The sequence below is a fragment of the Pleurodeles waltl genome, chromosome 6, assembly GCF_031143425.1.
Source record: "Pleurodeles waltl isolate 20211129_DDA chromosome 6, aPleWal1.hap1.20221129, whole genome shotgun sequence".
Classification (NCBI taxonomy): domain Eukaryota; kingdom Metazoa; phylum Chordata; class Amphibia; order Caudata; family Salamandridae; genus Pleurodeles; species Pleurodeles waltl.
In genome coordinates, this window is record NC_090445.1 from 684,348,050 (window position 1) to 684,373,404 (window position 25,355).

The 25,355-nt window shown below is 43.2% G+C and overlaps 1 protein-coding gene across 2 annotated transcripts in view; it reads left to right on the plus strand.

Annotated features, from left to right (window-relative positions):
* LOC138300157 (zinc finger protein 684-like) overlaps nucleotides 1-25,355 on the plus strand; it is a 149,017-nt gene that overhangs the window by 71,634 nt on the left and 52,028 nt on the right. For both annotated transcript variants that reach the window (XM_069239115.1, XM_069239117.1), the window contains exons 4-5: nucleotides 9,201-9,314; nucleotides 20,851-20,964. In XM_069239115.1, the coding sequence (XP_069095216.1) occupies nucleotides 9,201-9,314; nucleotides 20,851-20,964 (228 nt within the window). The remainder of the gene's footprint in view (nucleotides 1-9,200; nucleotides 9,315-20,850; nucleotides 20,965-25,355) is intronic.

A 25,355-nucleotide genomic window follows, 5' to 3' on the forward strand; every position in this document is an offset into this window, starting at 1 on the left:
ACTGAGGTGCCTGGTTCGAAGGCGACATCGACGCCGGTCTGGACGTCTGCATAGACGGAGAAAACACCTGAGGCTGTGGAACCTCGAACACTGAAGGAGGATTGACCAATGACATGGGTGAAGTCGGTGAAGCCGGAGAAGGTAACGGCGTCGTCGGCTGGGGAGAAACAGTGGGACTAACTTCCCAAGTCTTCCGACGTCGAGTCGATGGTGACCTCGATCGAGACCTCTCCCTACTCGACCGGCGCCGAGATTCTCAACGACGCCGGGAGTCCCGATGACGCCGATGTGACTTCGGTGACGACGACTTTCGGTGACGTCTCTTCTCCTTCTTTTTCGATTTCGCAAGAAAAAGTTTGGCCTCCCGTTCTTTCAGGGCCTTAGGATTCATATGTTGACAAGAATCGCACTTGTCAACATCGTGGTCGGAACTAAGACACCACAAACAGTCAGAATGTGGGCCCGTTACCGACATTTTGCCTCCACACTCTCGGCAGGGCTTGAATCCTGACTTTCTTTGCGACATTGTAATGTCTCAAAGTAAAAACACACTGTAACTGTCGATACAGCAACAGTAGCTCCCTCGAAGATAGCCGTTTCGAATGGCACGGAAAAAAGGGAACTGACGTCGGCGAGGACCTCTTATTGCCTGTATGACGTCAGACGGCGTCGCGTGAGCAATTGTGACGTCCTCGTCGACGTGCAGAAGCTAGGAAGAAGATTTCCGTCGAATGCTGGCGCAATGGGAGTATTCATCAGAAATATATACTTTCCCACCACCCCCACAGTGAAAAGGAGTTTTTCCACCATCAGGAGGAGAAAAAGACCCTTCTGGCCACGCCGATTCTTTCTTGTTGGCCATCTCATTAATATACATGTGACGTCCCTCCACTTTAGTCCATACAAGGAGCATCTTTTTTTGTGAGTGCAGGTTTCCTAATGATCAGTGGCCTAAGACCTACAGATGTAGGAATAGGTGATTTTTACGTGCCTTCTTCAATGTTTCTGGATTGTGCAAGTGAATTTCACTGAGTACTGCTTTTACATAGTGATCATTTGTGACGGGGAAGCCTTTTGCCTCTGCATCAGTGGAACTTTTTATTTCTTTACTGGGCCTCTTGCTACATAGTCCCTATTGGCCTTCCACCAGATTTAATTTGATACTTTAAATAAGGCATTTGAAATTTCCACTGCCTACTTACTCAAGACATCATTACAGTCTTACACAGGAGTTTTTGCTCATATGCCTTTTTGGAATCAACTCAGGCTATAGCAGTGCTGCCCTTATGTCCATTAAAGAAGTAATACGGTTGTTTTCACCAAATCTCAGCACAATGTGCCCCTTGGAAAGGCTGTAGGGATTTTCGTCAGATGTGCCCCATAGGCTGATAGCAGACAAATCCCTATGTTCTACTTACTGTGACTGTATGCAGAACTTAAACGGGATTCTGGTGTGCTCCTTTACAGTTTCTGACACATACTCATACTTGATAAAGCTACTGCTTTTGATTGAGTTTATGCTTTTTTGTGCTTTCAGGGACCTGTGTCAGGCATTTGCCCACTGGCTGTACTAACCTCTACTCTTGTCCTTTGTCCAGAAGATCCATGCCGCCTTTCACTACCCTTTGGTGTTTTCCACCGGACCATTGACTTTTGTTATAATCAAGACTGCATGCATGGCCTTTTTTCAAGAAGCCGTCTATTCCGCCACATGTGGATCACCTCGCCAAACCACTGTGGGAGTCTAGCACACACACACACACACACACACATACACACACACACACAGAGTTCCCACATAACTCACATGAAGCTTCCTTCTATTACACCCTGCCGCACATGTGGGGACTAAAGTCATATTCTAGAGGTCACATTAGAGAGGACAGAATAATGCTGTTTAAGAGGCAGTGCTATGTAGTCTACACCATTCAGCATCTCACACATTTCCTGTCAGATAAATTGAATGCAACTGAGGAATACCTTCAGGCTTGTTTCAGTCCAACTACATCCCGTCAGCAGATTGAAAGTGACTGCCAGGATCATGTTCAAAACATAAGACAGAGGAAAGGTCGGTTGTAGGTGATAATGGCAGGTGCACGCAGTGCTGAGCAGCTGTACACATTGACAGTCATGTTTAAGAATATCGACATCTTGTTGACACTGAGCACCAGAAGATGACAAACTAGCTTGTCTCAGTTAAAGAAAGTTGCTCACCCCCGTGCATGGTACCGCCTGAAGTGAACAGTGTGCATCCAAGAGTGGACAGATTCTGTATATGAAACCTCCTTGTCATGGAGGTGTACAAGAAAACTACATAGATTCATGGTAACGTAGCTCTGCTTTTTCACTCATGTTTTTTGTAGTTTTCATTTAGGATGTTATTTAAGTACAGAGGTTCTTCACCTTATTACATTTTATTTTCAACCAGAGTTTTTCCTTTCCAATCCCCTGAATATTCTTCTCTAAATTGTGATCTTTGACAATTACACTAGAACTCACTAATGGTTAGAGGGTTGTATCTTTATGGTCTAAGTCTATGGTGGTTATTTCCAAAAGGTTCAGTTTTATCCACCGAAGGTAACTGATGGATAAATATCTAATGTCATGTTGAGTAAACATAATTCATGTTTGATTCCCAGTTAGATTGGCATTGCCTCTCATAGTGTTTTGTTTTGGCTGTCCATTAGCTAGCAATTACCCTCTTACCTATATGCTTTAAAAATGCCCCTCAGACTGTAGCCCTTGTGTTCAAGGACTTTAGACAGGTCAAGTGAATTCAGCTTCCTGCCTTATATTGTATATTTAGTATTCTCATACCTTTATTATCACTTCTAATGGAATTCCCTTCTTGAGGCTCTTTGCTTCACTTTGGCTTAGCTGGTATTAGCATTGGGCAGAATCCTGTGATTTGTGCAAGAAGCTGGTGTTTCCCTGTAAGGAAATGGATTGTTAGTTTAGCGGGATAAGTACCCACTTCTGATGATAATTATTGTCCATGTAAGGGTGAACCCTCAGAGTCAGCCCCCTGCAAGCTATGGCACAAAGCAGACAGACAGACTTAACTTAGAGACAATGTGTAAAGTATTTACGAAGTACTAAAACGGTAATGATGTCAAAATGCAAAACATTAAAAATACCAAAACGATTTATACAAACACAGCAATATGTAATAAACAAAATGACGCCAAAATGTCAAACATCCAATAAGGGGACCCAGAGATATGGATATTTAAAATGTTAAGTAAAAACAGCACCAGGAAGCTCAAAGTGCCAATGTTAGTCAGAGGTCGCAATAAAACAGGACCTAGGTGCATTTTGTCACTGACTGAGATGGGCCGTGGGTCTGATACACTACCCAGTTTTGACCTGGTCAAAGATTTTACCTTCTGACTTTAGTCCTTTAAGTCCCAATCCACCACAGGAGTGCTCTTCTGAAGTCCCTAGGACTTCAGGGGAGATACTTAGAGAGTCACAGGGTGACAGGCAAAGGCCAGCAGGAGGGTCCAGGTACAGTAGCCACTGATCAGCTGAGCAATTGCAGGAAAAGGCCTCTAGTATCTTGTTAAAACAATACACTAGCAACCAGGAAGATAATCATAGGACTTGAGCGCTCACAGTAAATCCACACAGTAACAAATTAATCACAATTTAAGGCACGGTGCTCCTGGCAAGAGGATCTTCCTTACTCCTCTAATGTTTCCGAGGAAACTAAATAATGATAAACCGGATGTCAGGGCACTCATGAATCACAATTTGTTTCATTAAAGTTGTTTTGGGTCCACAATGTATTATATAGTGCCAATAGCAACACAATGAATTTCGCTGTAAGACCGGGATTCATGAAAGAAACAGTCTTCAATTTATTCTTGGAAAATAAAGTTCATCACAGCGATAAGAAGCCATCCTTGAAATCAGTATTCATGTAATTATAACAGCCGACAAATTATTCATGTAGCAACAACAGCCAACACATGTTTCGTCCTATGAGAAATCAATCTCAAAGACTTCATCAGGGCTTAGCTTAAAGCAAGTTTAAAAATAAATCAATTCAGTCCTCCAAAACAATTCGAGATTCTTATTGCATCTGGAATAAGTAATATTGGCAAATAACCTTTCAAATGATTGTACGGAGCATCCTATTCAGTATGAAGTATCAAACATGCGAAGAAGAACCGCGTTCAAATAATCGCGCGGCGTTCTGTAGTGTCCGGGTAGTATGTAAAGATTACCGTACAAAAATTTGAACTTAATATTGTATCCCGCTGCTTTTCCATGAAACAGCCAACCCTGCGATAGCTTGGAGGTGCTAGTCACTGTAAGGACATGTTTAACATAAACTTTTCGATGTCCTACTTTAAGCATCATGCACCCAGACTTAATCAGCAATAAGGCTTACTTACGGATGACTTATAAAGATATAAAGGAGGGTTTAGGTCTGTCAAAGGGTTTTTATTGACAGGTTGAATTTGCAGTTTAAACAAGGCTGCTGTTGGCATGCCTGATGTCATGTGTGCTGACACTGTACTGGGCGGCACAATGAGTGCTGCAGTCATTGGTGACATTTAACTTACAGGCGCCGAGTACACTGTGGGTACCATATACTAGGAGCTTAGGGGTAAGTTAAATATGCCAGTCTGGAGAATACCAATTGTACCACGTTGAAATGAGGAGCACACACTCAATTGGTTAGCAGGGGTAAAGTGTACAAAATTCTATAGCCAGCAAAAATAGGGTTCAGCAAAAACGCAAGATGTTTAGGGTGATCTTGCAGAACAGGCAAATTTCCTTATTGTTACTAGTTGCAATTAAATTCCCTTAACACTATGGAGTAAAAGAGACTGGATGTAACTGTGCCTCTTCCTTGAGACTATCACTTACCCCCTTCAAATGGCTATATGCTTGTGGATCAGAGCAAACTGTTTGAAGGAAAAAGATGACTGGTGTGTGTTGAGTGATAAATGGGTAGGGGAATAGCGGTCCCCTCCCTTAATTCCAATACTAATCATTTTTATGCTGTGAATTATGATGTTGAATATCATAGATAAAGTATGGACATCCTCAAGTCTTTAGAACAATTTGATATTGATGGCTAAAAGTGCATTTATCACTATGGTGAATAACCTGTACTAAGCCTTGCTTTGTAACTTGTGTTGTATATTTGTATGGATATTTCCCCCCCCCACAAATTTGTGGCCCCTTTAATGTTAAAATAGCTGTACTACACAGTACCACTTCCAGTGTTAAAGGCCTTGCTAGGTGCCCCAACAGCAGTGTTGATGCAAGATTTGTCCTTGGAGTCTCTCGCACCCAATGGGGGATACATTACAGAGAGTAACAAACTCTCCGAAGATGAAGACCAGTATGGTAAGGCCCAGCAGTAGATTGAGGAGGAATTCCTTTACAGGCTCTTACCTTGTGATGGCTACTTTCTTTGTTTTACGGAGCTCTTTAGCTCCAAATCGGACCACATCAAAATGCAAAACATAGTGCACCACGACTGATCAGTCTTCTCCCTGTGCCTGCTCAGATACAGGTGACTGTGTGGTCCTACAGAATACCATTGGTCTTTTTTTATTTTGATGTTGCCAGCCTTTGCACCAATTGCAGCAACTCAACAAGTTTTTCAAAGGTGCGGTGAGAGTAGTAGCTCTAAAGGTCTTGTGGTGGATGTGTGCCTGTATGGGAGCCACATAGTGAACTGGCAGTGCAGCAATACAAACTATTGCATCCTCTGGATTGTCAAACGAGGCTGCACCTTTATTTTTTAGGATTTGCCACCTCCCAGTCCCCTGGTTCCTTTTTGCCACTTTGGCCAACCGTATCCTGTGACAGGAGGTTCTTGTGCTATTTACCAGATACGCCTTACGGTTGTTTCTGGAAAATTAGATCAGGCAGGGGTGCTACTTCTTTTATTATCTTCTTTCCAAGATAGATGGTTTTTTTTTTTTCGAATACAGGATCTTCGTTTCCTGAACTTCCTTCACAGGAAGGAATTAAATATAGTGTCCCTGGCATAGCTCCCTTTGGGGCCAGAGCTGGAAGACTGGATATGTTAATCAACTTGCAGGACATATATTTCAATACACCAGTCCTGCAATTACATAGGACGTACATATGTTTTGTAATGGGCTCCACACTATAAAATTATGGTTCTCTTGTTCGGGCTAACGTTGACCTCATGTTTCTTCACAAAAGACATGGTGATGGTTATAGTGCATCTTTGCAGGTTGGGGAATTTTGTGTGCAAGGTATGCACAGCATGATTATAGGGACAACCTGTACTTCTCAAGAACTGTGGTCTTGTGGATGAGCTTCTGCCATACTTAGGCCTGCCTCAGAGTAGAGATGGGTGGGCACTGTGCTGTGGCCAAAATGAGGAATTCATCAGAATAGTGGCGCAACTTTGTGGTTTCGGGCATACTGAGGACCTGACATTCTGAACACAGTTCTCTCTCTCTCTCTCTCTCTCTCTCTCTCTCTCTCTCTCTCTCTCTCTCTCTCTCTCTCTCTCTCTCTCTCTCTCTCTCTCTCTCTCTAATTTTTTGGCTGCTGTGCATACTGATTTTTTTGGTTTTCTCAAACTTCAAACGTGAAAGTATGTTTGAGTAAAACTGTAGCACCACATTACAAGGAGTTTTGTTCCTGCATGTCGTGGCCATTGTTGACTTTTCCTGCTCTGGTCCACCATGCCACACATGACAGACCCAGGCAGGGACAAGCAGTGGTTGCGGCCTTTATCTAAATAGCAGTGGGATACCATTGCTGCAGCCTAGTTCTCCCTTGGGTGGTGAGAAACTAATGTAGATGAATTTGGGGCTCCACTGATAGAAACCAGATGGTTCCTCCACCTTAATTTGGGGTTCTGCAATATCAACGGACAGGAATTCACCCAATTTATGGGACAACTCCCACTTCACCAAATTCTAAATCTTTCTCTAAGTCTTAACTCAGAGTAGTAGTGGGTGGCCCCCAAACTATGGGCCTTATTACGACCTTGACAGAGGTGTTTCCTCTATCATAAACATGACTGATATCCCATCTGCTGTGTTATGGTCTCCATAGGATACAATGGGATCATAATACGGCGGATGTGATATCCGTCATGTTTGTGATGGAGGAAACCTCTCCGTCAAGGTCGTAATAAGGCCAAAGTCTGTAACGAAGCTTAAGTAAGAATGGTGACGGTTGTATGCCCTCCTTCCTTCATACAGAAGCCACATTAAAAATGTTTGTGTATGGACATCATCCTCCCTTCGTAATGAGTCATGATTGAAAATGATAATGTGTGATCACAACACTCTTTTCGTACAGAGGCCTAAGTCAAGCATCAGTTATTTGGCACAGTGACACAAATGGCCTCATTATGAGTTTGGCGGACCGTTCTGCCAGTCTGCCAAACCTCTGACGGTGAGGTAGCTTCCATAGTGGCTACCTCCCCGCCGGGCCCATTAAAAGTTACCCGCTGGGTCAGCAGGGTGAAACCTGAGTTTCCGCCTGCTGGCCTAGCGGGACACACCCTACAGCATTGTCTCCGGCTCGTAATCGAGCTAGCGGCAATGCCGTATGATGCAGGGTGCCCCAGCACCCTTGCAATGTTCACTGTCTGCAGAGCAGACAGTGAACATTGCGATGGTGCTGGCCTGGGGGGGCCCTTCACTGCCCATGCCAAGTGCATGGGCAGTGCAGGGTCCCCCCTAGGGCCCCCTGCTCCCGTTCTGTCAGCCTTTTCTAGGCAGTGTTACCCCCGTGAAATCGCTGGCAGAGAATGAGGTCGTAATTCGCAGGGCAGTGCTGCTCTGGCGGACTGGGACCGCCACAACCGCCAGATTGCCAGGATAGCTAATCAGACAGCGGCCAGACCACCATGGTCATAATTTGGTGCTCGGACCGCTGCATTGGCGCCACCGCAAGTCTGGTGGTCAAGTGACCGCCAGACTCTTAATGACCACCAAAGACCTAAGTTACAATTACGTTAAGTTGGCACGGTTAGTCTTTTAACCCTAGGCCCGATTGGTGACAGATTGGCACATGCTTTCTGTATAGAGATCTACATTAGAATGGTAATGGTTTTGTGCCATGCTCCGTCTGTGCTGGGTTTTAATTTAGATTGGGGATGACTCTCCGTGCTGATAGTTTGGCACACATATTACAGTCCACGTCAAACTGGTTAAGGATGGGTGCTCTGTATTCTGTCACATAGTGAGCTTTACATGTGATTGGCGATGGGCATGTTGCATGCCCCCTCACATACTGAGGTTTAAGCCTGAATGGTGATGGGAAGACTGAGGGGGTGATTCTGACCCCGGCGGTCAAGGACCAACAGGCTGGCGGTGCCCCGCAGGGCATTCTGACCCGCGGTCAGAACAGGAAAACCGGCGGTCTCCCGCCGGTTTACCGCTGCCCTCATGAATCCTCCATGGCGGCGCAGCTTGCTGCGCCGCCATGGGGATTCAGACACCCCATACCGCCATCCTGTTCCTGGCGGTTCGCCCACCAGGAACAGGATGGCGGTATGGGGTGTCGTGGGGCCCCTGGGGGCCCCTGCAGTGCCCATGCCAATGGCATGGGCACTGCAGGGGCCCCCTTAAGAGGGCCCCACAAAGAATTTCAGTGTCTGCTCAGCAGACACTGAAATTCGCGACGGGTGCAACTGCACCCGTCGCACCTTCCCACTCCGCCGGCTCCATTCGGAGCCAGCTTCCTCGTGGGAAGGGGGTTTCCCGCTGGGCTGGTGGGCGGCCTTCTGGCTGTCGCCCGCCAGCCCAGCGGGAAACACAGAATAACCGCAGCTGTCTTCTGACCGGGGTGCGGTATTCTGGAGGGGGGAACTCTGGCGGGCGGCCTCCGCCGCCCGCCAGAGTTAGAATGACCCCCTAAGTGCCATCCTCTTAACTCATCAATTAAATTAAATTGTTCCTTAAAAGCAATTGAAGGAAACTATTTGGATTGGCCAATAAGGAAGTCAGCTGTAACAACAGACCACCGCTCAAAGAATAAATCACAGAATATGTTCACATATCGAACTGACATAAAACATAAATTATATTTACTCTCAATGACATTGATGAATGAATCTTATGGTTAATGGTAAATCACTGCCAAGAAGAATCCACAAGTTTAGCATGTTTACTATGGAAATAAAAAGGTAATATTTAATTATATCCTATAATAATATTGTGTTTATCTGTCTTTATTTGCAGGTGATATACATTCTAATTCAGATGTGTCATTCGGACTAAACCAAGATAAAACCCAATATCTGCTGGGACCCGTTGACTCGGACAGAAGGGAAAGCAACAATTGTCTCACCACAGGTCAGAAAGCATAGAAGAGGGAACTGTTTACTTTGAAAACAATATCCATTATTGAGACTTATCTGTCGTGCTTATCTGGCAAATATTTGGTGACACACAAAGAAGAATGATGATGTTCTGGCAGTTGAGAGCATTGGGCAAAGAAGAGTTTGCAAAATAAAAAACATGGTATGAATATTTTTAATTTTGAAAGTTGAAGAAATTATGCACGTCATACCTGAATCAAAAGCTTTTGAGACCGAGACCCTAGATTGATCCATAATAATTAATATTTGTAAGTGTCATTTCGACTCTTCCCCCTCCCCACTCCCCCAACCCAGCAAAAAGAAATGTTATGGTTGTGTTGTTAATTTCGTTACTTGCCACTAAACCTGTATTGGCCCGAATGGTGGGAGCAAAAGGTCTACCTACACCAAAGCTGGATCACAGGCAGACACTTTGATAAAATTCATAATTTGGTATCTGGTTTTTTTTTGTATTTTTTTTTTTACAGACTACATCACCGGAAGTAATTTTTTAAGCAGTAAAAATAAGGTCATTCTATGTAGGCCCACTATTGAGCTACTTATTGGTTATTGGTCATCGGAAAATGCCTAAAATAAGCAGACCTGTTCTTTGAGGCAATCCAGTAATCCAGTAAAGGATTAGTACTCTTTAGTATCACAGGGATGTGATAGTTATTGAAGTAGATATATAAAAAACACGGAAGGAAAGCTGCAATCCGTATTTATTAATCAAGATCTGAAGGAAGTAAAGAAACTCCAGCCACTCCTGCTCTGCTCCTTCACCAACTGCCAACTCTCCACATTCCAGGCAGTACCGTTGTTGGAGCAGAGGCAGCTGGAAGATACCATGTTAAACAACAAAAGTAAACAAAGAGCAAGGAAAACAAAAGTACAATTACACAAACTATATGATACATTTTAAATACATTAAAGTTTATTTCTTTCTTATTCTTAACACAATACCACTGTTATCTACTTCAACAGGGAAAACAAGGTGTAGTACCTTGAGCGTATGTTTGCTTATCAGGCTGGCGGAAGCCATCGCCATGGGTGCCCTTTGCAGCCTCAGCTGAGGATAGTTTTATGATTGATCGGGGAGCACCAGCAAAAGAGAGAACTTTCTCTATGCCCAATAACCCCATATAGGACCAGCAAACACAGTGCCTGGAAGGAATTCACAGGTGTGGAATTTTATAAAATATCTACTTGCTGAAGGGACTACATGTTTCCGAAATCGGCTTGTCGATTCACTTGCCACATTTGGTGCCATATAATAAGGTGACAGGTTATGACAGCATTTTCATTGCATAAGGGCTATGAAAGCAACCTTTCTGCTTATGCCAGTGCTCATGTTAGGTCCGAGTTTAGGTTCTAGCAAGGCTGTGTTGATACACCTTTCTGATAATACTGGACTCTGGACATAAAAGGGCTCAACTTATCTCAAATCTTCGACTATATCCAGGCTCTGCGTATGCAGCAGGTCTGTTTTTGAATACGCTCTGTTTTGACTAACTTTCCATGCTTTCAGTATGCTGACACTTTTATTGTATCTGAGTCCTTATAACCGACTTCCTTGCTCTTTCTTAGTTTGTGAGGAAATTCTTGTTTATTGCTCTGAAAAATTTATTTTTAAGTAATAACTCGATTTCACAAAATGTTACTGTAATGAAACTTTGATTCTATTTGCAGTCCATTATGTTGGTTGTCAACTAAGGATCAAGGAGATCACCCCCAGTCTGACATTTCTCATTTCACATTATATAATTCTTTGGCAGAGCACTTCATCGCTCAGTGTCTCACAGTCTTTATTTGTCATAACTCTGAGCACATACAGTGCTTTATCAATGACTGGACATTTTCATTTCACAACTAAGTAAACTCTGCACGTCTTTTCAGAGTCAAAGTGTTGTGGGCTATCTAAGCACGTATGTTTGGCTAACACACGCAAAGGTTGTTGCTTCAATCGGAAAATGATTTACTCACATTATGATGTCATGTGGCAATACACTCCTAGTGGCTTGAAGTAAGAGGTAAGTGGTTGATTCAGGGCTGGAATGCCCTCGGAGTTTGTGAGCAACCACAAACGTACGTTTAAGGGTATTCACCAATTCTTCTCGAACACCATACCATCTAGGAAAAATGTGACTGTTAACTGCAGACAAGGGAAGAGGTAAAACTTTTTTCAGGATGAGAAGGGAGATTCTCTTTAGGGATGGAGTGTGGGGGGTGAGGGTTTCCCACTGTGGAAAAAGGAAATCAACGTTTCTTAAAAGGTGAATTTGCTCTTTCTTGCTAGACCTTTGCATGAGCTAAGAGATGCTTTTCTAGTTACTCATGCTAAAACTAAAAGCACAGCGGGTGGCAAGAGGTATGCCTGGAAACCTGTAGCTTATGTGGTTTCCATGCCACTTTTGTTAACTTGTGAATTCCTGAAAGTTGTAAATCTGCACCAATGTAAGGTCATAGACTTGCAGGTGCACTCTTGTGACTTTTAGGAGTAGGGTACATATTGATTTTGCGTTGCCCACATTGGTTTTACTCTGATTCGCCATTATTTTAATACTGACATGCAATAAACATGTTAAATTATTAAATTATGCTTTAGAGAAATGGTGTTTAAATTCAGTATAGTTTTGCAAGACACTGTGACTTAAATGTCAATTTTTTGATTTTGGAATTATTTTTTGTGTACATTTTATTTTGTGGGAAACCAAACTACCCAACAGTAGCAAAACAGTCTACAACCTTTGTACATTGTTTTTTTTTTTTATTGCAAATGTTTTTGGAGTATGTTGTTTGCTTTAAAAAAATCACCAGTTTGCGTCCATTCTTCTGCTTGTAATTGAATCTAATGAAGGAGTATTCCTTAAGTGTTATAATTAGCCAGAATTTGAAAATGATGTGTCATGCTGCATGCCAGTGACCATTAAACTATCCAACTTAGCGACACAAGGCATCTCAGGAGCCACTATGTAACTGGTTTGAGAGTTATAGGGATGCTCTCTCTTGTAAAAGATGGGAATACGCAGGTCAAAAGCCTTGCTTTTGGGTAATTATTTTGCTTGAATCACACACCAATGACAGGAATGAGTATGCTTATGCAGTGCTGTGCTGTATGCTCACATACTTGTGACATAGTGGAAATTGCGGGCTTAACATTCTACCCCTGTATGCAAACTAGGGATGTGTTAATGGCCCCCCACCTGGTTTGCAATTGAGGTCACAAACCATTGATTCATTCCTTTATGATTACAAATGACACCTATCACAGCCCCGCTCATTTGCAATTTAGAAAGGTTTGGAAATCCCCTTTTACATATGGGAAAGATTATTCCGACTTGAAATGTTGGTTTGTACACTGGTAAAAGTTATTTCACAGTTGCAAATGCTGATTTTAGATGTGTTCAAGCCGCATGAAAAACAGGTGCCCTTACAGTCAAATTATCTAGGTATGCTAATTTCATTTTGGTTAACCAGCTTCTTACTTTTCTTTGTGGCAGGATAATTCAGATTTCCTCCTAAATTCCTCTTGTTAGATCATAATTTGTTTTCCTGTAGGGTTCAGCTTTAGTTGACATCTCTGGCACATGGAGATCATTGTTATCATGGTTCTGGGTTGCCTTGAAAGTCCCAAAATGAGTTTGTAGTCTTATTTGTAGAAAAAATAGTTCATTTGTCACTTGGTTGAAATCAGTGTGTGATTTGTTGGTTCAAGGAACAGTCCTTTTTAAGTATACTTTTCTCATAGCAATCCAAGGTTTTGAAGGTTGGATCTTTTCTGGATTCACGTCATGTGCATTATTTCGCCACCTAGTGGTTGAGTTTGGAATAGTTTCCTTGCAGTCTCTCTCCTCTCACTCAGTGACAGAAAGTTCTGGAATCTGAGAGGAGCCACAAATTTCCTCAAATGTTTTTTTTTTTTTGTGGGTGTTGTCGACCATTTGGACTTCAACCTCACTCCTTGAGTGATGTCAGAGGTATGTCCCGAAATCTTTTGCCACCGTCACCATCTTCAGATAATTTTTTCTGCCATTGAGTCTTGAAGCCTAAGGAAGAGCTCTGAAGTTGAGGAAGAAGAAACTGCACATAGGAATACAGCTTTCCATCGAAAAACACCATAGAAGGAAGAGGATCTCTAAAGATCGGTAAAGGAAGAAAAGCACCACAACAATGAAAGCCATGAGAAACACAGAAGGTGAGAAGACAGACTCACCAAGGCTACGTGGTCAGAGCATGAGAGGGGGTCGTGTAGCATATCCCCTTTAGGTTTTGCCCGAAGTGCCATAACAGGTACACACAGGGTCAGTAACCTCTGCCTCCGAAAAGACCACATCTGGGAGGTCTGCCCGGTGTGTGCAGAATTCTTGCTGAAGACCATAAGGACAAGACCGAAACACAGACAGGCACTCTACGCAATGGTATCACTGCCAAGAAAACAGAAGCCCCAAAATGATCTCAGGCTATCTAGCCAGGAAGAGGGCATCCAGGAGGTGATTGAGGAGGACCAAATAGATGGACCAGACTTTTAGAAGCTAATCAAGTTGCTCGCTGGTAAGGGGCATAAGATGGCCCGAGGGAGGAGCCCAGACTGAAGGTAAACCCTCAGGGTCGTGACCGAACTGAGCTGAAATTTTCAGACTCCAGAAAGCCAGCAGTCCTGTCTAAATCCTCAACGCTGGAGGGAAAAGTGAGGCCCAATGAGCCACACTTGTCCAAAACAAGGGATACCGCTGGAGGCAAACCCTCGAAACCGGCTTTGACCTCAAGAGAGGATTAAAACCTTGGGAGAGAGACGGCAAAAACAGCTCGATGCCAGATTTACATCAGCACCAAAAAGAGTCTTGACACCAAATCCTAAGGATGGCCAGCCACAGGCAGCAAAGCACTCTACTGCAATGCTGAAGAGTTTTCCAACATCAACATCGAAACACAGAGAAGAAGCTTGATGTTGAAATAAGTCCTTTGAGATAGAGCATAAAAGAAGGCATTTTGAGGCCGAACTCGACGCCCTAATCAAAAATAAAAGGGAATTCAATGACTTTGTCCAGAGATTCAGAATTCCTCTAAAACAGCACACACAAGCAGAAGAACTAGAGAAGCTAGAAAAACAATCACTCCAGAACGCCAGGAAGAAATGGAAGAGGACTTCTTCAAGTTAGACGAAAACTAGAAAGAAGAACTCTCGCAAGTGGGAGAGCTAATGCATGAAAGACAGGACAACTATGCCGGATCACCAGACAAAGGCCTGTAGAACCATATCCATTCAAACCATTGCCACCAGATCACATCACTGCATACAACAGTTATCAATAGCGCTGCAGGCATTTATGGGGTTCAGCTAGAAAAGGGGCAGTCAGAGGCATGCTTCCTCTTTAAAACCCTACTACCCAAACAGAAGAGGAACCAGTTCCTCCCAATGGTACCCAGTATGATGGACCAGGGCAGCAAGGTGTTAAAAGAACCAGCTGCATCCAAGCCCAAGTAGAAAAGAAGTATCACTTCTCTTTAAAAGACCCACCCTACATCAGGGGGAACTTGCTGGTTGACTCCCTCATTGTAGCAACAGCATGCAAGAGAGCAATTACCCCTACTTCTATGGGGTGGACCCAGTCAATGAAAGGAAGAGAGTAGACATGATTGGGAAAAGCATGAGGAGGTTAGTAGCAATGCAGTGGTGGATAGCCAACTTGAATGCCCTGCTAAACAGGTATGCCAACCTGCAGTGGGACGAGATGGAGGAGATCATGGAACACTTGCCAGAGGAGTACAGAAAGAGGACAAATGGGGTGCTACATGAGAGCACAACAATTGCCAATACTTGTGTTAAATCTGCATTAGACACAGCAGGCACTGAGAATCTCAGGATTCAAACAGGAGGTCCAGTCAGCTATATTTAACATTCATTTAAAGGGGTACAGCCTGTTTGGAGATGCAGTGGATTAGGCGCTACAGCGCATAAAAAAGACAGTGAAAACGTCATGGGAGCTCTGCAGTACAAGGGAACATTCTGAGAAGTTGTTAATCCTGACAGCCTTAGGGTGGTCATCCCCCAAGTTTTTGCCTGACTTGCTCCACTTTTCTGACACTGTTTTTAGGACTCTGCGCTCTTTACCACTGCTAACCAGTGCTAAAGTGAATATGCTCTGTCCCTTAAACATGGTAACATTAGTTCATCCCCAATTTGCATACTTGATTTACTTGTAAGTCCGTAGTAGTGTGCACTATATGTGCCCAGGGCCTGTATATAGAATGTTACTAGTGGGCCTGCAGCACCGGTTGTGACACCCACATAAGTAGCCCCTTAACCATGTCTCAGGCCTGCCATTACAAGGCCTGTGTGTGCAGCTTCACTGCCACTTCGACTTGGCATTTAAAAGTACTTGCCAAGCCTTACACTCCCCTTTTTCTACATATAAGTCACCCTAAGGTAGGCCCTAGGTAACCCTTAGGGCGGGGTGCTATGTAGGTAAAAGGCAGGACAGGTACATGTGTGTTTTATCTGTCCTGGCAGTGGAAAACTCCTAAATTCGTTTTCCACTACTGTGAGGCCAGCTCCTTTCATAGGGTAGCATTAGGGCTACCCTCATATACTTTTTGAGTGGTAGATTCTGATAAAAAAGGGATAACCAGTTCATATTTAGTATGGCCAGACGAGTAATAGAAAATCCTGCTTATTGGTGAGGTTGGATTTTATATTACTATTTTAGAAATGCCACTTTTAGAAGGTGAGCATTTCTCTGTACTTAAAATCCATCTGTGCCTTACAGCCTGTTTCCAATCAACAATTGGCTGGGCTGGTTGATAGCTTCCTTGTGCATTTCACCCAGACAACCACAAACACAGGATTCTCAGTCACATCTGCACTCAAATACATACTGAACCAGGCTGGAAGGGTGGAGGGCCTTACACTTCCATTTCAAAGCCTAGTGGCCTGCCCTCACACAATGGACTGCCTAACCGCCTACTGGGACCCTGGCAGACCGACCTGTGCTGAAAGGGGACCTTGTGCACTTCAGAACTACTCTTTGAAGTCTCCCCCATCTCAAAGGCATTTTTGTGGATTAAACTGGGTCCCTGACCCCATCAAATCAGACACTTGTGGACCTGAACCTGCAACCTGTCAAGAGGAACTACTTGGCTGCGTAAAGAACTCATCTGGACTGCTTTGCTGAGAAGGACTGCTGCCTTGCTGCCCTCTGACTTTGTTGAGAAGTGCTCTCCAAGAGCTTGGATTGAGCTTGCCTCCTGTTTTCTGAAGTCTCGGGGCCAAAAGGACTTCCTCTCTTCAGAAAACTCCTTGTGCACTGAAAATCGACGCACAGCCTTCCGAAAACCACGCACAGCTGTGGTGCGGCCGAGAAATCGTTGCACACCCGAACCGGAACAAAGCAGCCTGACTTCCCAAGTGAAGAATCAATACAGCGCCTGCCTTGTAGCTGGAAATTCGACGCACAGCCCTACCGGATCGATGCACAGCCAAACCAGAACGACACAGCCCAACTTTGAGTGAAGAATCGACGCAGTGCCTGGTGTGCAACAGAAAATTTGACGCAACGCCTGTGATTTCGTTCCGCACTCCCAGGACTTCCACGCATCGTCCCCGGGCGTCAAGAAGATACCCTCATCGCAGTGAGGAACCAAGACTGCGTGTCGGAAATTGACGCAAGGCCCCTTGCAGCATGGAAAGAAACTGCGCTTCGTCTGTACTGCATCGGAAAATCAGACGCACACCCCAATTTCCACACATCTCCTCCTCTGCGGTCTCTGTGCATGTTAATTTTTATGCAAACCAGATACTTTGTGAAACCAAGAGACAACTGTTGATTTATAAGATTTAAAGACTCCTTTTAATCTTGCAAAAGAGATATCTCAACTTGTGCTTATTGAATCTTTATTATTTTGACCTTAATTTAATCAGATAATCATCCTATCTTTTTCTAAACCGGTGTGGTGTATTGGTGTGGTGTTTTCACTGTGTTACTGTATGATTTATTGCAGAAATACTTTACACATTGCCTTCTAAGTTAAGCCTGGCTGCCCAGTACCAAGCTACCAGAGGGTGGGCACAGGATAGTTTGGATTGTGTCTGGCTTACCTTGACTATGATTGTGGTCCCTATTTGGACAAGGGTGTATACCTCTGCCAACTAAAGACCCAATTTCTAACAGAAGGCATGACCCAGAGGAAGATAATAACCTCAAGAGGGGCTGTACAGCCACACACCACTCACATAACCTCTAGTCATCAATGGAGTGCGACCACCACTCCACCACAATGAAAGTACAGCAGTAGCACCAGGCAGCCCCTTCGCGGAAGGGTAAGAGGACTAACCCTTAAAAGAGGGAACCACACAAGCAAGTGGCTGCTTCATGAACACTCTCCTACGTGAGTCACCAGGAGGAGGAAGAATCTTAGGATTCCTGAAGGTATGGCAAAAGATCACCTCCGATAAATGGATAGTAACTACTAAAAGATATTTCCTAGAGTTAACAAAGTTACACCCAATAATATCACCAAAAAGGAATAAAATAAAGAAAGATGAACAACAGTGACTAGGAAGTGGAAGAGCTATTAAGAGACCAAGCTATATAAATAGTACCCCCAAGACAAGAAATCAAAGGGATGTACTCAATCTACTTCCCGACATGAAAACCAATACTGGACCTAAGTACGCTAAACAAGTTAATAAAACTCAAACATTCAAAATGACAGTCCTGGAGGAGGTCATCCCTGTGATAGGAAAAGGAGATTACATGGCAGCCGTAGATCGCAAAGACGTCTGCCTACACATACCAGTGAACAGACGACACAGACAGTTCCTCCAGTTTCTAATGGACCTGACACAGTACCAAGTCAAGGTCTTACCATTCGGGATAGAAACTGTTCACAAAATGCTTAGCTGTGCTTGCAGCACATCTCAGACAAAAGGAAATATGTGTCTACCAATACTTGGACGACTGGCTAGTGAAAGCGAAGACAAGCACCCAGTGCAGGAAAAATATCAACAAGGCCCTACAGATCCTACACACATTGGGTTTCTCCATCAATTACCTAAAATTATATCACACAACCCAAATTTAAGAAAACATCCTGTACCGCAAGGGGCAACGTCTGATGATGAGGACCGTGGGGAAAATGATGGGCATGATGGCCTCCTGTATTCCCTTAGTATCACACGCAAGACTACATGTAAGACCAAGTCAGGAACCATGATCACAGGCAACTGGGAGTTGGGACAATCTAGTGGTTGTTATAGACAAGATTCAGAGAGAAATTTAATGGTGGAACCTATGAAATCTCACAATGGGAAAACGATTCACACCTCCAGTTCCCTCACTGACCATCTCAATGGACGCATCCCACATAGGATGGGGAGCTCACATGGACAAGCTAAATGCCAGAGGTATCTGGAACTCTGAGGAAGCAGTGCAACACATAAATGTTCTGGAGCTGATGACTGTTTTCCTGGCATAGAAGGCCTTCTAGAAATATCTAACAGAGAGGACAGGTGTAGTTCAAATGGACAACACAACGGCAATGTACTGCTGGAACAAACAAGGAAGAGCAAGGTCTTACCAACTATCGACCTTGGCCCTTGAGATTTAGAGGTAGGCAATGAAGAACTGAATATCGATAGTACTGGTAAAACAAAATAAGGATGCAGGAAGACTAAGCAGAAAAACATGTACCACATATGAGTGGGAGCTAAAGCAAGATGTGCTGATGCAGATCTTCCAAATATGGGGGCACAGCAAATAAACCTATCTACAGCGCACAACAATGCAAAATGCAAAGCTTTGTTTCCAGGTACTACCATTGAGAGCCACTAAGGAATGTCCTGTCGATAAGATGGTCAGAGAGATTTGCTTAGGCCTTTTCACCAGTTTCAATAATATTAAAGGTAATCCAGAAGTGCAGGCAGGAACATTTCAGCCTAATTGTGAGCTCAACAGACATGGTTCTCAGACCACATGGAGATAACCTAAGGACAGTATATCACACTCCCAGCACACTGAGACCTGCTGACAATGCATACCAGGCAGGTATGACACTCAGAGCCAAACACACTCAGTTTTGGCAACATTACTCCTGTGAGCGTAGAGTTCTGTCACCTCAGTTTGCTAAGGAGAGCAATGGAGATTCTAAAAGTAGCAAGGTGACCAACTTCAAATCGTAAATCTAACTGATGCTCTGCCTTTGGAAACGCTGCCTTTCCACTGACTTTGAATGAGGAAAGAGAATTAAGAGATGGGCAGAACAGGATATCTGCCATCATTCAGCCAATGTCCTGTTGCCCGCTTGTAAATGACACCCTAAGATTTGAAACCTTCACAATTTGTAACAATAACTGTATTTTGTCACCTGCTAAAGCTATGTTATTGACAAACAGAACTCAGTAAAAGCATCAATGTCTGATTTCATCACAGCAACAACTAAGTGAGAGATATTGATTTGATGATCCAAGCAAGTTACATCCTTCTCTGCCTCCGGCATCACCTGCTTCGACATAGAGCATTTTCTCCTCACCAATCAACTGCCTTTCTAACTAGAGAATGTGGAACTATCTTTATACACAACCTGGGACCAGCAGCAGGCAGCGAGGCAAGGGCCCTGTGCTTCAGAAAACCCACATTGAGACCAAACAGAGAGAACCCCACTGCCTAGTTCTGTTATCAGTATGTCCAAATGCACCCTTCAGAGGCACCAAGCTAATACAACTCTGAGAAACCAACTGCCGCTTTGGTGACAGTTATTTTCAGTCCTTTTAAAAATCAAACCAGCCTTTAACAGTTGATTCTTAGCTCCATGTTGCGTAGTCCACTAGCAGGGCTGCTTTCCTCTGGGCCCTGGTTCGTCTCAGAAGTGCCTAAGACACTTTAGTGTTCTCTTAAACATGCCTTGTTATTGTTAGGACTAGACTGCTAGGGAATTTCACTGGAGCATCTTGGAAAAAACATTACTGGAATCACAATCTAAATATTTTTGTGGCTCCTATTTAATGAAATTAGTTATACTAATTGCTGCACCTCTTATACTTCTAAGGAGAAAGGCTTGAGCTTGAGCAGCACTATCTAAAGATGAGATAAAAAGATCAGCTATGATGCAACAAGAAGGTATTTGCACTGCCATTGTTCATACACCTCTGGATTTTTCTGGGACCAGTGCTAAAGGTTTTTAAGCTTCTAACCACTCTCACTTCTCCCTTGCCAGTTGTTTTCGCAAAAGATTGGCGGGGAATCTTATCTGAAGGTAGAACATATCCACCAGAATAGTGACTTCTGCTGCTTATTGTTGGGGCGAAAAACAAGTCTACCAGGGCCTTCTGTTACCTGATGTAGGGCAGGACTAATGGTACAACTGAATCGGGGCCCAATTCATGAAATGGCCAGAACAACTGTGTTACACCAAGTTACATTCTTATTTTTTGTTAATGCCTCATCTGAACACGTGGTACATATTAGAGTATTTATTGTAAAAGCTAGCAGTTGCAGTTGTCTATTTTTTTATATTTGTTTTCTTTTATCAAATAGGTGTGATAGATTCTAATCCTGATTTCCTATTTGGAATAAATCAAGAGAATAAACAATACCTGGATGAGCCTCCGCACTCAGACCGAAGGGAAAGTAGTAATTGTCTCACCACAGGTCAGTAAGTATTTACTGAAAATTAAAAATATTACATTTCGAACAATGTATAGGCTTAATGACTGCTTCTGTCTGTATATATTTTAAATACAGAGAAAGACAGATTGTGCCTGGGTGTTTGAGAGTATGGAGTAAAGCACTGTTCTCAATAGAAAACAGACTAGTGTGTTATATATAGTGTACAAATCAGTCACTCTTTTGCAGTTGTAGTCAGAGGAACATTATTTGAGCAGTACCTTCATAGTTGTTTTAATTGTAGAGTCATGTTTAATGGTTTACTTTGTACAGAGAAACTATTCACATAACATTCCGTCTGGTATGCAGTTACACTTAGTCAATGGGAAAACATCAGCGAATACCAGCTAAGAGAGTTAGCACAGAAATAACACACTATTAACAAAGTCCCCTCCCCCCCACTACCCCTGACTGCTGATCGAGTGCCATGTCTCCAAGCCCAGGGGGGCAGCAAACTTCTTTGTACCCATGTAAGGGAAAATCCCTGCAACATGTACAGCGAATATATGTGTACCTGATGCCATCGGCCACCTCATAAAGGGGGGAGTGTCAGCTTTATCTTCTAAAGAGATTATAATTGTATCCCAAACTAGGGACTCGAGCCAGTAGGCACTGCAGAAGCACAATTGTCTACTTTTTTCAGTCGCTTTTAATACCCCTTGCCAGTAGCTTTGTATCATGCTACACAGTGTGACCATATGCTTACAATTCTAAGGTAAGTATGTACAAGCAGACAGTGGACACCTCAGGTTCATGGTCTTCATTCATCCAGGTTGCTCTGTCACAGCTATTAGAGTCACATGTTCCATAAACTGTTCTGCACCTAGCTTAGTCTTTTTGCTTATCTCCTCAGATAATTAAAGGACCCCACAGGAGAACAACATGCCTATCACACCCATGCTGGCATCCCCTCATGCCTCTCTGCCATAGTATTTGATTAAGATTCGAGCCGTGGTAGGCACCACAATGGGATTTCGGGAGCGCACAGACATGTAACCCCCAGTTTATGCATGTATTTCTGCCACAACTTTGAGGACTCTTAGGTGGTTCCTGAAAAATTTATTCCTGCCCAACAGTCATGCAGCCATTGAGTATCCTGGGACTGATGCTTTTTACTTCTGCTATGTCTGTATTGCTAGGATCTATGCATGCATTGCTGCCAACAGTATCTTACAACTTTAAGGACTCTTGTGTGGTTTCTGGAAAATGTATTTCTGCCTAACAGTCATGCATCCATTGAGGATTCTGGGACTGATGCTTTTATTTCTGCTATGTCTGTGTTGCTAGGATCTCCAAACCAACTCATTAGCCAGATTAGTTGTGGTGCAAGATAATGTTTTAAAGCTGGGCACCCATATTCCCCTTGTGCGCAATAGTACCATCATCTTTTTTATAGCTAGTTCCTTTCTCCCCCTCAGCTCAGACTAGAAAGCAGACTGTTTATGTCTCTGAAGAAGCTTGGTTTTAAAATCATGACCATGGCCTTCAAAAAAGAACAGTAGCCATGTTATTATTTTCATGGTAATTAAAGGGACTCTGCCGAGCCGGGATAATGGCAATTTTTGCCGGAACAGCAAAGATGCTCACACTAATGCCACTACTCTGCCCAAGTTACCCCTTACTAACTGTGCATTGTCACAATACAACCAAACCTCTAAATATTTGAAGGTGGCATATTCAGGAAGCACTCGTGGCTCAGAGCCCCACCGCCTGACCCATAGAGCTCTTGGCGATCATGAGATTCAAGAATAACTTATCCCAGTTGACCCGACACACTGAAACCGCCCCAAAGCCAGACAATAAGGCAAAAAGATCAGTCATGTAATGGCTTGGGTAGCTGAGGTATAACCATGTGTCATCCACATTCAATAAGATTATCAGTGGTTTGATTGCCAGTTCAAATATCGGGGGAAGCGGGGGTACCCCTTCCTCGTCCCTCTTTGAACTAACCATTGTTCTGATATAACTCTCCCAGTCTTGAACCTAGCACGTGTCTTAATACAGCAGCTGCATCCACTGCTAGAAACTGTCTCCTTAACCTAGCTGCTGAAGGACTTCAACTAAATAAGGCTATAAGAGGGCATCAAATTCCTTCTCTATGTCTAGGGACGCTAGTATAGCGCTTCTTGGTAGACTCTGATCGGTCTAAGCTGGGAAAAAGGCATTGTAAATTCATATGGGTGTTTCTACCAGGAACAAACCTGTTTTGATCCGGATTCCCTAGTGATTGCATTACCAGGGCCAATCTTTTTGCAGCACCTTGCGCAGTACTTTATATTCTGACCTCAAAAACCAAAGAGGATCGTAAATTAAGATTTTTTAAAAAAGTTTTAATTGTAATTTAAGTAGTCAGCATCAGTACATCAGAACTACAACGAAAGATACATCAACTCATCCGGCAGTATGAGAGTCGAGGGATCTTGTATCATAGTTTAAATGGTATTACTAAGCTTGATAAATCATTCCCAATCACTTGGATCACAACCATTTTCTATGCAACAATGAAGGAATTCATGCCTAGCAAACATAGCCAATAATATAATGATGCTGACCTTTGATCATGATATGTTGGGTATCCCCTTGTTTGAAAGTCAACAAGTGATTCCCTGAACTGTCAGCATGTTCTTGGGCAAGGTAGGAGCTTAGTTGCATTCTTATGTCTTGGGGTCTGGATGTAGCAGATAACATAGTGAAATAAACTCTGCGTTGGTATTGCAAGTCACTACATGGTGGAGCCACCACGCCATTGTGGGAAGCAGTCTCCTCATCCTGTGGAGGGCTACTTCTCTTTTGGCTGATAATAGGAGTACCGCAGCAACTGGAAAGTAGGCTTTGGTAGTTTGGGCAGATACTCCATCTCTACAACATCAGGGGTATTAGGGAACCAATAATTTGTGTGATCTCAGCCAGGACCACTGCCCCGTAAGGAGCAGTAGGACCACACTCCCAACAGAGGTGAAGAAATGTAGCATGTGGTTGGAGGCAGCGAGGACAGGTGTGTAGTCTGGTGGCATCAAGGCAATGTAATGTTGCAGAGGTATATTACAGTCCATGCAATAACTTAAAGTGTAAGAGTTTGTGTTTATAGTTCATGAAGATCGTTCCCAGTCGAGCACAACAGTAGATTTGATTTACATTACAGTAGCATTTACAGATGTCCCACAGGTCTCCTAGGTCTCTCTCCAATAGTAGCATGGCTGGAACTCGGGTGGTCTTGCACCCACAGCGTGTATATAGAAATGTGAAACCAATCCTCCTAAAAGTACTAGGTCTATGAGATGATTATGCACAAACTCCAGAAGGTAGTCCCTGATTGCATTGCGAAGTCTGTGATAGGAATATATTTAAAGTGGTTGTGGACCGTCTGTCATAATATTGATCGGACTTTACAAAGGTTACACAGTGAAACATATGCCCTAGTTCCCCAAAGTTATGTTTACAAAGTGATGATTTAACCAACTCCTCATTGGTTCTAGGTGTAACTGTTTTATCAGTGGCTGGTGCCTTTGTGAAGTGTAGCACAAGACAGTCTGCCACACTACTTAACTTATAGCATGCAAGCACATTCGCCACCTCTGTGTCCGATTTCCCTCAGATATGATGATTTTGAGAAGAGAAAATGTTTGTAAGGTTCCTCAGGACGTCATTCTCAGTTTTCACTATGATGTAGGGTAGGGGTGGCTGAGACAGATACCATTGTATTGCAAAGAAGGTGTGGATGGCCAGATCATATAGCTCAGGCTGTGGTAGTGTCAGTAGTTTCCATCCTAATCTGGGTTGTTCTTAAGCCTAGATGAGTCTACTGAGCTCAGATTTTACAGTGGTAAAAAATGTGCACATTGGAGGTATTGGTATGTACAGGAATAAATAAAGAAGCTGAGGCATTACAAACATTTTCAGGCCTCGAAAAATCATGAAATTGTTACGAGACCTGCAGGTTGAGTAACTTGAATAATCTACTCGACCTGTAATGTACTCAACTTGTGTGAGTGATACTAGGCAAATATTTTATGTTACAGAGTTGCCTTTCCCTTGATTCTCAAATATGAGTGCACCTTTAAATATGCGAGTTCAGCTTTTTTTGCTTTACAAAAAACCTCTTTTGTTATTTTGATTAAATAGACTAAACATTTACTTCATGTAAAATCTAGCCCACATATAGGGTACACATGATCCGTGACTTGTCTTAGTTTACTAATAGCATTGTCATCAGGGCAGAAGTATTTCCCAGTTTGTTTAAACACTCACTTTTAATAAATATATTACTAAAGCATGATGTGGTAGCACACTATCATTTACAGACAGTAAGTTTCTAAGAAATGTCAACAAACATTCTTGGTAGCTTGCAGCTTTACTGATAAAACTATGTAGTGCAT